Source organism: Stenella coeruleoalba (genome assembly GCF_951394435.1).
Source record: "Stenella coeruleoalba genome assembly, chromosome: 21".
In the NCBI taxonomy this organism is placed as follows: domain Eukaryota; kingdom Metazoa; phylum Chordata; class Mammalia; order Artiodactyla; family Delphinidae; genus Stenella; species Stenella coeruleoalba.
This window is the reverse complement of record NC_137167.1, coordinates 23,575,660-23,589,648: the sequence shown is the minus strand read 5'-3', so window position 1 is coordinate 23,589,648 and position 13,989 is coordinate 23,575,660. Positions and strand designations below refer to the sequence as shown.

The 13,989-nt window shown below is 43.8% G+C and overlaps 1 protein-coding gene across 2 annotated transcripts in view; it reads right to left on the bottom strand.

The window, feature by feature from the left end:
- The window catches only part of IRF2 (interferon regulatory factor 2), an 84,588-nt gene that overhangs the window by 23,666 nt on the left and 46,933 nt on the right, over positions 1-13,989 (bottom strand). For both annotated transcript variants that reach the window (XM_079908923.1, XM_079908922.1), the window contains 3 exons: positions 8,937-9,036; positions 7,526-7,702; positions 7,161-7,207 (listed from right to left, as the gene is read on the bottom strand). In XM_079908923.1, coding sequence (XP_079765049.1) covers positions 7,161-7,207; positions 7,526-7,702; positions 8,937-9,036 — 324 coding nt within the window. The remainder of the gene's footprint in view (positions 1-7,160; positions 7,208-7,525; positions 7,703-8,936; positions 9,037-13,989) is intronic.

Here is a 13,989-nt window from a genome sequence, read left to right as displayed (position 1 = left end):
CAGCCTGGCTTTGGAGTCATATGAGCCTGGGGTCCAAGTCTTCCTCTAGTTATAGAACGTTAGCCTCTTTAGTGATCTCTTAGGATGCTGCGGACAGCTGTAAACTGAGGACAGTAATAGGACCCACGTCATAGGGATAATGGGAAGATTAAATGAGATAAATATGCACCTGGCACCTATTATTAAATAAGCACTCACTATTATCTAAGGTCACCAATAAAACGCTACTATCCCAAATCCAGTGACCCTTGCGCAAGTCTCTTTCCCTCAGCCCCACACTCTGACATCCAACAGGAAGGCCTGTACTCTCCACCCTTGGTAACAGAATCTATCTGTTTCTCCACTTTCTGATGGCATCCTTCTCCCTGGCTTCCTCAATGGCCCCCTTCCCACCCCACCCCCCACCATGCCCCACGTGTCATCTTCTCTCCCTTCCACCTCTTCAATTCCCCAAAAGGAACTAAGAACGTTTTAAGGAATTATGGAAAGAACTGCTCGTTTTCGTGGGTTTCTTTCGTTGCCAAGTTATTATTCACTCATTCTGCTTCTAGGCTTCTTATAAAGGTAATGAGGCAGTCAGACTTGCATATATTTAAAAACCTAAATTATTCTGATTTCTCAGTTGGAGACTTCAAAAGAGTTTCACATGATCTACAGTGTAATTAGTGGCAAGTGATACTTCTATCACACTACACTTGAGAAAACTATGACTCACAGATGAAATTAGTTTTCCAAGACCACACTGCTTTTACTCTGAGGAGATATAGGAACTGAACTCACATCTTTGGTCAGGCAACATGGTCCAATTCCAGTAGCTTCTGTCTTAATAAACCCTTGAATCCTGTACTAATGCCAATGGAGATTGAGACTGAACAATTTTCAACACTGTTCTACTCCCCAGATCCCCACCTTGCCTCTTGCACTCCTGTAACGAAACAGAATACTCTACCAATGGAGACTGAGCTGGACTACTCCGAACATTGTTTTACCTCCTCCCATCCCCACTTCCAAAATAACCTGCCGATCTCCAAGTCTTCAGTGCAAACCTTCTCACTGGTTTTAGAAGGACAATATAGCAGATTGTACAGTGAAATGTAGCCAGCACCTCCCTGAAAGGTCTCCATCCAGGGTGCAGAAAAACAGGGATCTTCACTACACTTAGTTGAAATTTTTGAAATGACTAGAATAGGAAGATCGAAACCTCAACTATGTTTTTGTTTTTTTTTTAAAAAAGCAAGGAACACAAATTAAGAAAATGGGTGAACATTTCTCTACGGAACATGTACAGAGAGATCCTGCAGGTCACGAACGGCCTTTGCCCACAGCGTCTTCTGCTTCTCTGTGATGCCCACTCCTGCCCTGTCCCCCGCCTGGCTGTACCATGACCTGTCCTGGTGAATCCTGAACTAGCCTCCTCTTTCTGTTCCCTTTCTTACTTTAGCTGTAGGCTCTCCTGTAAATCACCTTGCCCCAAAGAAAACCAAAAAACAGATTGTACTTGGGTTCAGACCGCTCCATGATCTATTAACTCTGCCAAATATTTATGCCCAAGAAACTTTCTTCTCATTATAGAATCCAAGGTTTGTTCTACAGTTTAAGGGACTTTAGGCAAAAGCAAACCGGCACAAGAGAGCGTGCAGGGGCAGGGGCAGGGGCAGCCTTCCTTAGACCTCTAAAATAATATTCCTTTGGTTGGTCTCAAAGCCATGCTTGCTGGAGGGGCTTGGGGGTGGGCCGAATAGAGGACAACCAAGGCCACTCATTCTGTTGCCACAGCCCTTGTCTACATGTCCCCTCCTTTGAGGCCAAATATAATGGCTGTAAGACCATTTCCCATCCCCAACCTCCAGAAAGGCCCTAATTCATCTGTGCAAAGCCAGTCTCCTGAAAGCCAAATTTAAGGGCATCTCTAGGTCTCTCTACCAACAAAATCTCAGGCTGACAGCTGGGCTTCATGAAAGTCAAAGTTGGCCCGGGGAACTGCACACTCTATACCTCGGAGGCCCCGAGGCCACTAAGAACAGGAGTGCAGCTGAAACAGGCTGCGGCCTCCTGCCCAGCCCTAGGACACCTTCCTCCCGTGGAACTAGGCCGTCTTCATTCTCTTCCTCGCTGCTCCCACTGCAACTTCCCCTTAGACTTCTTTCTTTGGCTGGCTTTTCTCCTCGTCTTCTCCTTGGGTCTCCGTGTTCATTTCATGTAGCTTCCCTCTTGGGGAAGGCATCCGTTCCCACGGCCTCCAACATCGTTCTTGGGCAAATGACCACACACCTGGCGTCCAACACTCACCCGAGCTCGGTGCCTGTCAGATCCAACTGTCCACCTGGTGTCTGCTTTGGAGGGTCCTCTGCCCTTTCTAGCCCACCACGTCCACAGTTAAACTCACCCTCTTCTCCACAAAACATGCTCCGCTCCCAACATCCCCTCCAGGAAGCTTGAGAAGTCAGGGCCACCTCTTAGATCCATACCTGGCTTCCTCCTCCCACCTCTTCTTCCACGGAAATGTCTCCTCTCCATTCCAACTGCCACCATCTTCACCTAAACTCTCTACTGCAGTCTCGGCCCCCATCTGCTGCTTCCCATCACGGTAAGAAAAACCTCCCTTAAATATCAGCCCCTCTGTGCTCCAGAGGCTTCCCAAGGAGTTCAGCTGTGCCTTGTCTCACAAAAGCATCCACGGAGGTTACTCTGCCAACCAGTTTGCAGACTGCGCTCTGAGCAGTCCTCCCAAGAGCTACCAGGAGGAAAGCGAGGCACCAGAGCAGGCAGGGCAGGCCCCCCACCTGCTCCCTCCAGGGCAGCTCTGATTTCATCTCTTGAAAGTTCAGGTGGGTTGCCGGCGTGAGGCTTAAAAAGTGAAGACCCCCTGCAACCCATGGAAAGATCACTCCAGTATCAGCCCTGACAGGTGGTCGGTCATTCAGCCTGTCTTTGGACAGTGACAGGGAGCATATTGTTGCATACTCCAGCTCAAGTCACTGTGGGCGGTGAGAGCTCTATTAGAAAGTTCTGCTCAGCCAATACCTGCTTTTCTGTAACCTCCACCCAGAGGCCTGCACTCAGAACTAATACAGATCAGTCCTAGTCTTTACCAAGTGACATTAGAGACAGTCCCTGATCATGTTTTCCATCATCACACCAATGTTTTAATCTGGAAGCACTTCACAGCTTCGAAGCACGCATATGTCCTCTGCAAACAATCCTCTGAGGCAGGAAGTATTAATTCCGAATCCTCCCTACCTACATGCCTCTGTTTCCCCTTGTACCCTCACTCAGGCTCTGGCTCTAATGAAGCTGGTGTCCTGACTCATCCAGCGAAGACCAAACAGCAGCTCTGATCTCCAGGGCTTCACGTATGATCTGGTGCTGGGGAATGTCCACCAATATACTGGAGAGTCCCCCGAGGCCTGGATCAGAGCCCACAGCTTCCTAGAGGCTGAGAGGCACTGAGGGCAGTGAAAGAGCACAGGTTCTGAGGTTGGACTAACCCGGAATCAAATCCCAATTCCATAAAGTGGAGCAACTCTGGGAAAATTACTCAACATCTTTGTGCCTCCATTCCCACGTATGCGAAAGAGAGAAACCCTGCCCATCACAGGAAGAACTAAATGAGATAATAATCAGAGCTGAGAACTGGGTAGGGGCTCCAAAACGTCAGCTACCACCTCGCTGCTTTATCCACCTCTGTCCTTACTGATCTTGGCCTTGTGACATTTTCTGAAACACCAATATGCTCTGATGATGTCCCATCTCATACAGCTCACTACTGTGTTTCTTACTCTTATTTCCTTAGACAGCCAGTTACCTCCACGCAGGCAGGGCTTAGTTCAACTAAAAGATGGCTCACTGAGTGCACAGCATATACTCCAAAGAGAACATCAGGGGATATAGGGGCAGCATTTCTGCACATATTACATGGTCAAGGAGCCTTGGGTCTCCCAGTTTCAGGGAAGCTATTTAGGGAGGAGACAAAGAGCACGGAGATAAATTGCCTGAATAGCCCAAGAAACATTCTGACAGTGGGCCTGCGTGCTCTAAACGTCCTTTGCTAGTTAAAACTTCAACTTGATCAACTCTACTCCAATAAAAAAAATTAATTAAAAAAAGATTAGGATTTCTTCAGGTATCTTAAAAAAATTCAACTTGAATTAAAGGAAGATTGGGAAGAGCTTGTTTTAATAGCAAATTTTCATACCTAGTTACTACATACAAGACAAATTTTCTCTGCAGAAGAAACCAACCTAGTCTATCCAGTTGCACATATATATATATATATATATATATATATATGCACAGAACAGAAAACTCAGAGCTTAGGTGTTTGACAAACAATAAAAAGTAATGTATTAATAGCTCAGTAAGGATAAGGTCCTTTATATATATAATTCCAGACAACCTAGAGAATTAACTTTGAACCACTCTACAGAAACATTAATACTATGCAGTCATGAACCACAGAACCTGGGGAGCCCGCTCGCCTTATCCACGTTCTGAGGCTTCATCATAGGACAGATGCGAGTAGATTTAAATTCAAAAGTTTTCCGATGAAAATCACCTGTCTTCTGCTGAAGGAACAATGTCTCTATGAGGGCCATGTTTCGGACACTGACCATGTCTACATCACAGGAGGATTTCTCACTGTACTCTCTGCTGGGCCCCACATGGCTGCACCTAAGAGGAATACTCTCACTTGCTTCCCTGGGTCAGTGCGGTGTCTGGCCATGTGGAAAACACTGCCATCGGTGATGTGACTGCAGATGTCCTTTACTTACAAGAACACCATGTGTCATCAATTCTAAGGTGCACATTCCTCACATTTCCACACCCCTGAAATGGGACGTGCCTTCTAATCAATTCTGTGTCATGATTTCACTGCAAGCAGTTTTTTCTTGCTTACAGATACATAAAATAATGGTGCATCTTCCAATCGATGGCATCTGATGTCCAGTGAAGTCTGGTGGTTATGTTTGAGCAAGGCTGGTTGAAAAGTGAACATCTGTTACTCCATTTTCATTTCTCCATTAACTGAGATTGCAAAATTAAATCTGCATTCTAAACCCCCCACTCCCTCCTCCCCATATATTACATTTATTTATGCATCTATTTAGTCAACAAATATTCATCTATTCAGTGATCATATATGTATTAATTATCTGTTCTGTACCAGGCACTGAGCTAGATGCTGTGAAACTAGTAGCAAATATGATATAGTTGTACTTAAGATTATAGCAGATTCTTCAAAATCACATATTTGTGGAAGTTACACTTTTCTGACTAAACAACAATAATCAGAATGTAGGCCCTAAAAAGATCCCAACTGTGGGGAACTTGATACAACAAATAACAGGGTTTTTTCATTCCAAGAAAAAATAAATTTTTTAAAGTAATCTAGGGGACACCTATAGGTTAAAAAAACTTAAGAGACATATCCAAAAATCACAACATGTGGACCTCATACGGATCTTGATTCAAGTAAACAGACTGTATCAAAATTATGACACTTACGAGACAAATTGGAAATTTGAACACTGACTGGATATTTGATGTTTTTGAGGAACTACTGTTAATTTTTTCGGATGCAATAATGATACTGTATTATTTTTAAAGAGTGTCTATCTTTTAAAGATATATACTGACGTAGTCATGAAAGAAATAAGATGTTTGGAATCTGCTTTAAAATATTGGGCTGAACCATATGAAATTGTTTTTGTAAGTCAAAAATGGTTGAACATCTGCAGTTTCATATTGGATGTATGGAAGTGGAGGGAGGTACTAATGAGACAAAATGGCCACGAGCTGATTAATGCTGAAATCGGGGTGACGGTCTATGAAGTACGTTTGACTCACTTGCCTCCTTCCTGTGTATAAAGTTTTTCCATAATAAAAACTTATAATAAAATGAGGCCTATACTATGCTATGTTTAAAATAAGTCACCAACTAAAAATACTGGAAGTGGAAACTGGAGGTCTTACTGCTAAAACACTCTAGCTAAAAAATTGATTTTCCGTTGCAGGAGTAAATGTGTCTGAAACTTTAACAATTTACCTAAGTTTTCCCTCTACTTTCACAATTCAAACTGAAGTACATTTTTTGGGTATTTTTTTCCGATTATTTTGACTAAGTGGCTTGCTTTTAAACATTGTGCCATCTGGGCAATTTGGTTTTTCCTTCAAGAGTTATTCTAGAGTAGAAACCGGAATGCTTGGCATCTCTTTTAAGTTCAGTTCTAAATAACCGTGCGAACTTGGCCACATGTTCCACTGCCCTTGGGTCCATGTCACTCAACTCTCTCGAGCCTCTGTTTCTTCATCTGCAAACAGGGCACGGTGAAACAATCTTCTCTCTGATGGTCTATGAGTCTGGACTGCAGTGTCTGCTCTTTGCTTAGCAACTTGAGCTCACCCTCGATTTTGCATGGGATATTTGGCAGTTCTCTGGCTATCTGACAAGGGCCACCTAATCTACACACAAAGACCCTCACGCTGCAGTGGATTTCAGACTACACAGCCCACTGAAAAGCTCACACACACAAACGCATCCCTACGGAAAACTTTTGGAAGTTATGAAAGCTGGTTCTATAGTGGAGCAGGAAAAAAACTATTGAGATCCACACGAACAGAGGGCTTGAACAGACCTCTGTGTCCCCAAACTAATGGCTTGTCATGGAATATATGCATACATACATACACACATTCATACATACATACTGGGTTGGCCAACACAATACATATATATAAATATAGGTAATACATTCTAATGTAAGTATATACTATTTAATATACTTTTAAAAATATTTAATGGCCTGAAAATCTACTTAATATCATCAGATAGTAGCTGGTGGCTGGAGCTTAGCTGGAACTAAGTGACATGCTGGCAACAGTTGCAGGGACCAGATGGAGGCTTGAGACTGTCAGGCTCAGCCTGGATTTGTGAGTTCATTCATAAATTGCTCAGGGAAGTTGGATGAAGCAGGGGATGTGTGTACTTGAGTCTACAAGTGGGTACATGCCAAAGAGGAGACGTGTAAAGCACATGAAACGCAACAGCAAAAGAAGCAAGATTAAATACTTCACAGAGATCACATCACTTATTTTTATGAGACAGAATATGAATCATTAGTATGATCACAGCTCTGGCCTCCTCTCTGAACAAAGATTACCTTGATGTGCTTCACTCTGTCTTCTTTTTCTGTCTTTGGTTTCTTTCCTGTGGCAACAAAAATAGTTCTGGATTAATTCATGAAGAACAGAGAGGCATTTTCCCTAAGTTAAATTCTTTCTGAAACTCTCAATGAACTTATTGCTTTAATCTGTACATGGCCAAGATCCCAAATGCTTCTTTGACTGCTTCTGGGGGGCCCTGAGAGTCATTTTCCCCAGCCAGGTAAGAGCAGAATTATCATCCACAACGGGAACGAGGGTTGTATCCTTGCTGTGACTACAGATGTGGAAATAAAGAAATCACAAAGGCACTATAAGATATATCAAGCCATCATTGTTTCAGTCACTAAATATCGTTATCTACCTTTCTTAGAAGGTCGTTCAGATAAAGGCAACATTCGGTAGACTCGGAAGGCGTTGTTTCCTTTCTTTATGCTTTTATCTTTGACTTCTTCAATGTCAGGCAGAGAGTTCATGGCACATCGAAAATTCGCCTTCCATGTTTTTGGATCAGGTTTATCTACTCCTGGTTGATGCTTTCCTAACAAAATAGTTGAAAGAATCAAGGTTAAGAAAAAGAGGGGAAAAATTATTTCTAGAGTAAAAATGTCTGGAGACAGGATTGCTGGCAGGTAGTACAGAGAACCCTTTTAATTCTAGGCCACACCTACAGTGAGCAAACCTCCTGGTTTATTTGGGGCTGAGCAGGTTCTTGGGATGCAGGAATTTTTGTTTTAAAACCCGAAGGTTCCAGGCAAACTGGGACAAACTGGTCACCCTGGCTCTACGAAATAGCTTGAGAGAAAATTATAATGGTAGAAGAACGGAGAATCAGGGTAAGGAAAAGACAAAGCTAGGAGGCCAGTAGACCGACAAGCACAGGCAACTGGAAGGTCTCTTTTTCATCTGACTCTCAAACATTAAGTAAAAGTCCGTTCCTGCAAATAGCTGGCTAGTTAAATTTTGTTATTAATAAATATAATCTTGACTACCTTTGGGGGAGATAAATTTGACCCAAGTTTATACGACGCAAAACAAATAAGTTCTGTATTCCCCTGGTACACACCTGGGGAACTTCATCAGAAAACCACATTTACAGGAAATTTAAGGACTAAGTTTTCTATGGAATGGGTTGAGCATCACTTCTTTTTTTAAAAAATAAATTTATTTATTTATTTGTTTGTTTGTTTGTTTGTGGCTGTGTTGGGTCTTTGTTGCTGCACATAGGCTTTCTCTAGTTGCAGCGAGCGGGGGCTACTCTTCGTTGTGGTGCGCAGGCTTCTCATTGCGCTGTCTTCTCTTGTTGCGGAGCACGGGCTCTAGGCGTGCGGGCCTCAGTAGTTGTGGCGCACGGGCTTAGCTGCTCCGCGGCATCTGGGATCTTCCCAGACCAGGGCTCAAACCCGTGTCCCCTGCATTAGCAGGCGGAATCTTAACCACTGCGCCACCAGGGAAGCCCGAGTATCACTTCTGAGTGATGCAGGCTGTACCCCACGTGTCCTAGATGTGCCTGGGAACAAGTCCCAGGTTTATCAGAGCTATTTTCATGAAGTCATAAACCAGGAGATTTTATATATGTAGTAAAAATAAACGATAGCTAACAGTCTACAGTATAACTGAAATTTGCCAAGAGAGTAGAACTTAAACATTGTCACCAAAAAACAATGTACACTTTAAATATTTTGCAATTTAATTTGTCACTTATACCTAAAGGCATGAAAACAACCACAAAAAAGCAACAGCGCCGGGCTCTATAAACAATGCGGGGTTAATACCTGTATGGATGGCCCAGTTTCTAAAGAGCGGTGCATCTTTTTCCACATCCCACCCGTGTCTAGCTGCATGCATCCAGGGGATCTGAAAAATCTTCTTTTCCTGAAAAAAAAAAATCAATAAGCACTGCAGCCCTGGGTTTCAGGCCACCATTGCAGAGGATTATAGCTAGTTCCAGCTCGTAAGATTCCCTGCTAAGTATCACTGGGTGTGCTGAGTATCTACTGTAAACCAAACCCACTTCCCCACTGGGCCCCAAACCTTGAGAGTCTACCAGGTGAGATTGAGAGGCAAGTGGAGTCTGGTAGGATAAAAATAAATTTCAAGGTCAACGGTGATGATTTGGGAAATGCCAATGCGCCTCCTTTCCTTTATAGGAACACAGGTAACTGGCCATTTACTGAAATTTCTAATGCTTAGTCTTACGATCTACTCCCATCACTTGGTAAAGAGGAACTCCTTCTGCCTTAGGTAAATTAAAAATTAGGCAACTCTCCAAATGAACACTCACTTTGCCGCTAAAGGGAAGTTGGGGGTGTCTGAGGCCATTGTCACAGAGACTAATTATCTCAATCTGCTCACGCAGCCAACAGAAATAAAAGATTTTGTTCTAATCCCTATGTGTCTACTACCCTGCATGAAATAGCAATAAATACAAACAAAGATGTACGAATTAGACGAAGATGATACTCCTTTTCTGGAGAGAAGTCCCTCGAGTACTGTTCTTCTTATAGCAGACCCTCTCCATCTCTCTTATATCCCAAGAGGTAACTCAAAATTGCTTAAAATCAATCCTGGCAAACATAGGATTAGAAACCAGTGCTTTGGAAACAAAGTCACACTTGTAGTAAAACTACTTATGTGAAACTTGGTTCACTTGGCATGTTCACGTGGTCTCAGTTTTGGTTTTTGCAACACCCTAACGAGCTGCGCGTATGTTATTTTTTCCACTTTACAGTTGAGGAAACTGAGAAACAGAATTAAATTTTCTAGCCAAGGAACTTATAGTAGTAAGTATCTAAATTCAAAACCGAGCTCGTGTAATCCCATATTCAGTCACTTATTCATATCACCCATTGTCTCCCAGGGTTTAGATTTAGAAGATTTCCTGTCCTACAACAGATCTGTTGACTTGGACTCCATGGAGATTAAAACCCAGGAAAACCATATTTTTTTAAGCTCTTAAGGTAGGTCTGATAATTTCTAGGTATGCGGATCTCTGCACAATACACTGGAGCAGGAAGGAAAATGTCAGTAGGGATTTTCCACCACTTTGGTCTCATACAATGCAAGATACAAACGGTCCCCACCGACCCAAAAGGGACTTGGCCCTCCCCACAGAACATATTGCAAAGCCTGAACTAAAAATATGTCAGAACATTTGAGATCTCCCTAGAACTGTTAAAAGGGAAAATTCTATGTATTTAAAACTTGGTCAGTAAAGAACTGAAAGCGAGAGATTTTTCATAAATCCCTCCTTGTTCATGCTGTATCATCCACTGAGAGAGGGCAGGGTTTCAGGTTGGCCAGATTCAAAAGGGCAGTGATCAGAAGAGGGCTGAGTGAAACTTTATTTCTCACTGTAGATGAAAATAAGAGGGCAAAATCACTTAATGCAGTTTCTGACGTTCACACGAAAGGGAAAAATGTGCAAATGAATTTATCTCAGTGAAAGAACTTTTCCTGAGCTACACAACCAGAATCTAAAGGTTTATGCTTAAAGGTACAGATCCTTAAAGAATCCGCTGTTGTACTTTCTTCTAGGACAAAGGAGATCTGGGGTGACACAATCTGAAATCTATCTCCCAAGACACAAAGTTGATTTTATAAGTAGATCTTTTCAAGCATTTGCGTGTCTGCAGGCGCACACACACACACACACACCTCCCGGAACTAGTTTCCCAGAAACCATGCTCAAACCATGAAACCACAAAAGTAATGGCTGAACCTAGCAATTATCCACCACGGATCCTCTTTAAATGGGCAAAGGATGTGAAGAGACCTTTTTCCAAAGAAGACAAATAAATGGCCAATGAGCACATGAAAAGGTGCTCAACGTCACTAATCATCAGGCAGATGCAGGTCAAAACAGCACTAAGATACCATTTCATATCCTCTAGGCTGGCTAGAATTTTAAAAAAAATAAACAGAAAATAGTAAGTGCTGGTGAGGACGCGGAGAAACTGGAACCCTCACACATCGCTGGTGGGGATGGAAAATGGCGCAGCCATTCTGGAAATCAGCTTGGCTGTTCCTCAAAAAATTAAACACAGGGCTTCCCTGGTGGCGCAGTGGTTGGGAGTCCGCCTGCCGATGCAGGGGACACGGGTTCGTGCCCCGGTCCGGGAAGATCCCACATGCCGCGGAGCGGCTGGGCCCATGAGCCATGGCCGCTGAGCCTGTGCGTCTGGAGCCTGTGCTCCGCAACAGGAGAGGCCACAGCAGTGAGAGGCCCGCGTACAGCAAAAAAAAAAAAAAAAAAAAAAAAAAAAACACAAATTACCACATGATCCAGTAATTTCACTCAAAGAATTACAAACAGCTGTCCATGCAAACATTTATACATGAATGTTCATAGCAGCACTACTCAACAATAGTCAAAAGACTGAAACAACCCACATGTTCACCCACTGATGGAACAGAAAAAGAACGTGTTACACATGCATAAAATGGAATATTATTCAGCCACAAAAAGGAACACAGTAGGATACGTGCTACAACAGGGATGAACCTTTAAAGCACTGTGCTAAGGGAAAGACACCTTCCACCAAAGGCCACATGTTGAAAGAGTCCATTTATATGAAATATGCAGAAAAGGCAAATCCAAAGAGACAGACAGCAGATCAGTGGTTGCCATGAACCAGGGAAAGGAGAATGGGAAGTGACTACTTCACGGTACAGTGCTTCCCTCTGAGGTGATGAAAAAGTTCTGGTCGTGACGGCTACATAATATTGTGAATGTACTGAATGTCACTGAATTGCACATTTTAAAATGGTAAAATTTTTAAAAAACTACATGTAACTTTTAACTAGTTTTTCAAATTACAAAACTACGTTGAAAGATAAAGATGGCAAAACTCATTTTAAACCTGAAAGAGATTCTGACCAGTAAACATTCTGGTTGTATGGGACAGGGAGGGCGTTGCTCTGCGTAGACTCTGTGACATCAGGCTGGGCCATGAGAATCCCAAGCGCCGGGTCCCCACCCCTGGTGTCTACACACGGCGTGCACGGAAGGACTAAATGCAGTAGCGGAGCTACTCATGTTTAGATACATAGAGACCTCTGCCCACCTGCAGGCAGGAGAGAGAAGCCCGGCTCGAGCTGAGAAGACGAGATGATCTTGAGCAAAGCAGAGCAAACACAGCTTGGCCCCAAAGGGAAACTAGTCCTCTTATCTCCCTGTGCCTCTTCACTCCCCCAATATTTACAAGATGTTCCGATGTCGTTTGCTATTTTTGTTTGGACTTCTTACTTTGTTCCGAGATGACCTGATATTTACACAAGCACAAGCCTGCTCTCAAAGTGCAGAGCAGGAAAAGGTCGGGAGCTACCTGATGATCTCCCAGGCTTGGGGAGGGGCCTTGGTGCCTGGTCCAGGCAGATCTCTGGTAAGAAATAAGAACGTCAATAACCAGGGTTGGGGGGCTTCCCTGGTGGCGCAGTGGTTAAGAATCCACCTGTCAATGCAGGGGACGTGCAGACCTGGTCCGGGAAGATCCCACGTGCTGCGGAGCAACTAAGCCTGTGAGCCGCAACTACTGAGCCCACAAGCCACAACTACTGAAGCCCGTGCACCTAGAGCCTGTGCTCCACAACAAGAGAAGTCACCGTAATGAGAAGCCCGTGCACCACAACGAAGAGTAGTCCCTGCTCGCCGCGACTACAGAAAGCCCGCGCGCAGCAACGATGACCCAACGCAGCCAGAAATAAATAAATTAAACAAAACAAAAAAAACCAGGGTGGGAATCAATCGGAGCGACGAGAAAAACGGTGAACCTGAATGCGACCACCTCCTTCCTTCCTCAAGAAACAGCCCAGGGAAACCACAAGCAAAAATGAGGACAAATCCAGAACTGAGCTGGTCTCTTCAACAAGCCAATGGAGAGACGGAAAAAAGGGAGAGCGCACCATTCACAGTCAGGAATCAAACACAACCTGCGCACATTCTTTGGCTTCTGATTGAACAAATCAATTGTAAAAAGATAGCTGGGGAATACTCAAGGCATTCTGAATATGAACAGGGCAGTAATGACATTTTAAGTGACGATTACTTACGATTAATTTACGATTACCTATAGTGGTACTGTGGCTCTGTAAGAAACCTTCTTGGATCTTACAGATGTACAGGTCAGGGAGCTGCTTTACCACACACCCCACAGATCCTTTTTAAATGTTAATGATTGTTCAATCTAGATGTGAGTTTTAAATCTAGATGGGAATTTACTGCGCTGTTCTTCCTAGTCATTAGATCATTCAAGCACACTATGTCTATTTGCAAATATTCATAATAAAAAGTAACTGGCCCAAGCCACGACCCCTTTCAAGAACTAGTTCTAATATTGCTTTGCCAAACTTCCTCACCGCTCCTCCAGAGGAACCCAGAGGACCCGTTCCACCACCCTCCACCCCTCATGTATTGAAAGGAGGAGGTGGAAACAAATTTAAGGCATTAATTAACCACCTATTTGTCTCTTACTAAGAATGCACTGGGTTTGACGGTGTCCCCATTTGAGAGACACGTGACAGCTGCCAACCCCGTGTTAAGTCTAATTATCTTAACAGAACAAAAACAGAGTCACAGATGTTCCTCCCCTTCAAGCGCCCATCATTCATCCATTCATTCTCAGCACGATGTTACCCCCTGGGTGTCAGGCACGAGGCCTGGCACTGAGCTCGCAGCAACAATCAAGACAGCCCTGGTACCCGCCCTCTGGCACGGCCAGCCTGGAGTGCCTCACCGTGAGGACCGACACTTGGAACACAGCTAAGGCACAAGTGAATGACAAAGTGCCGCAGACAGCACAGGTGTTCCAGGAGTCACAACAGGCTCCA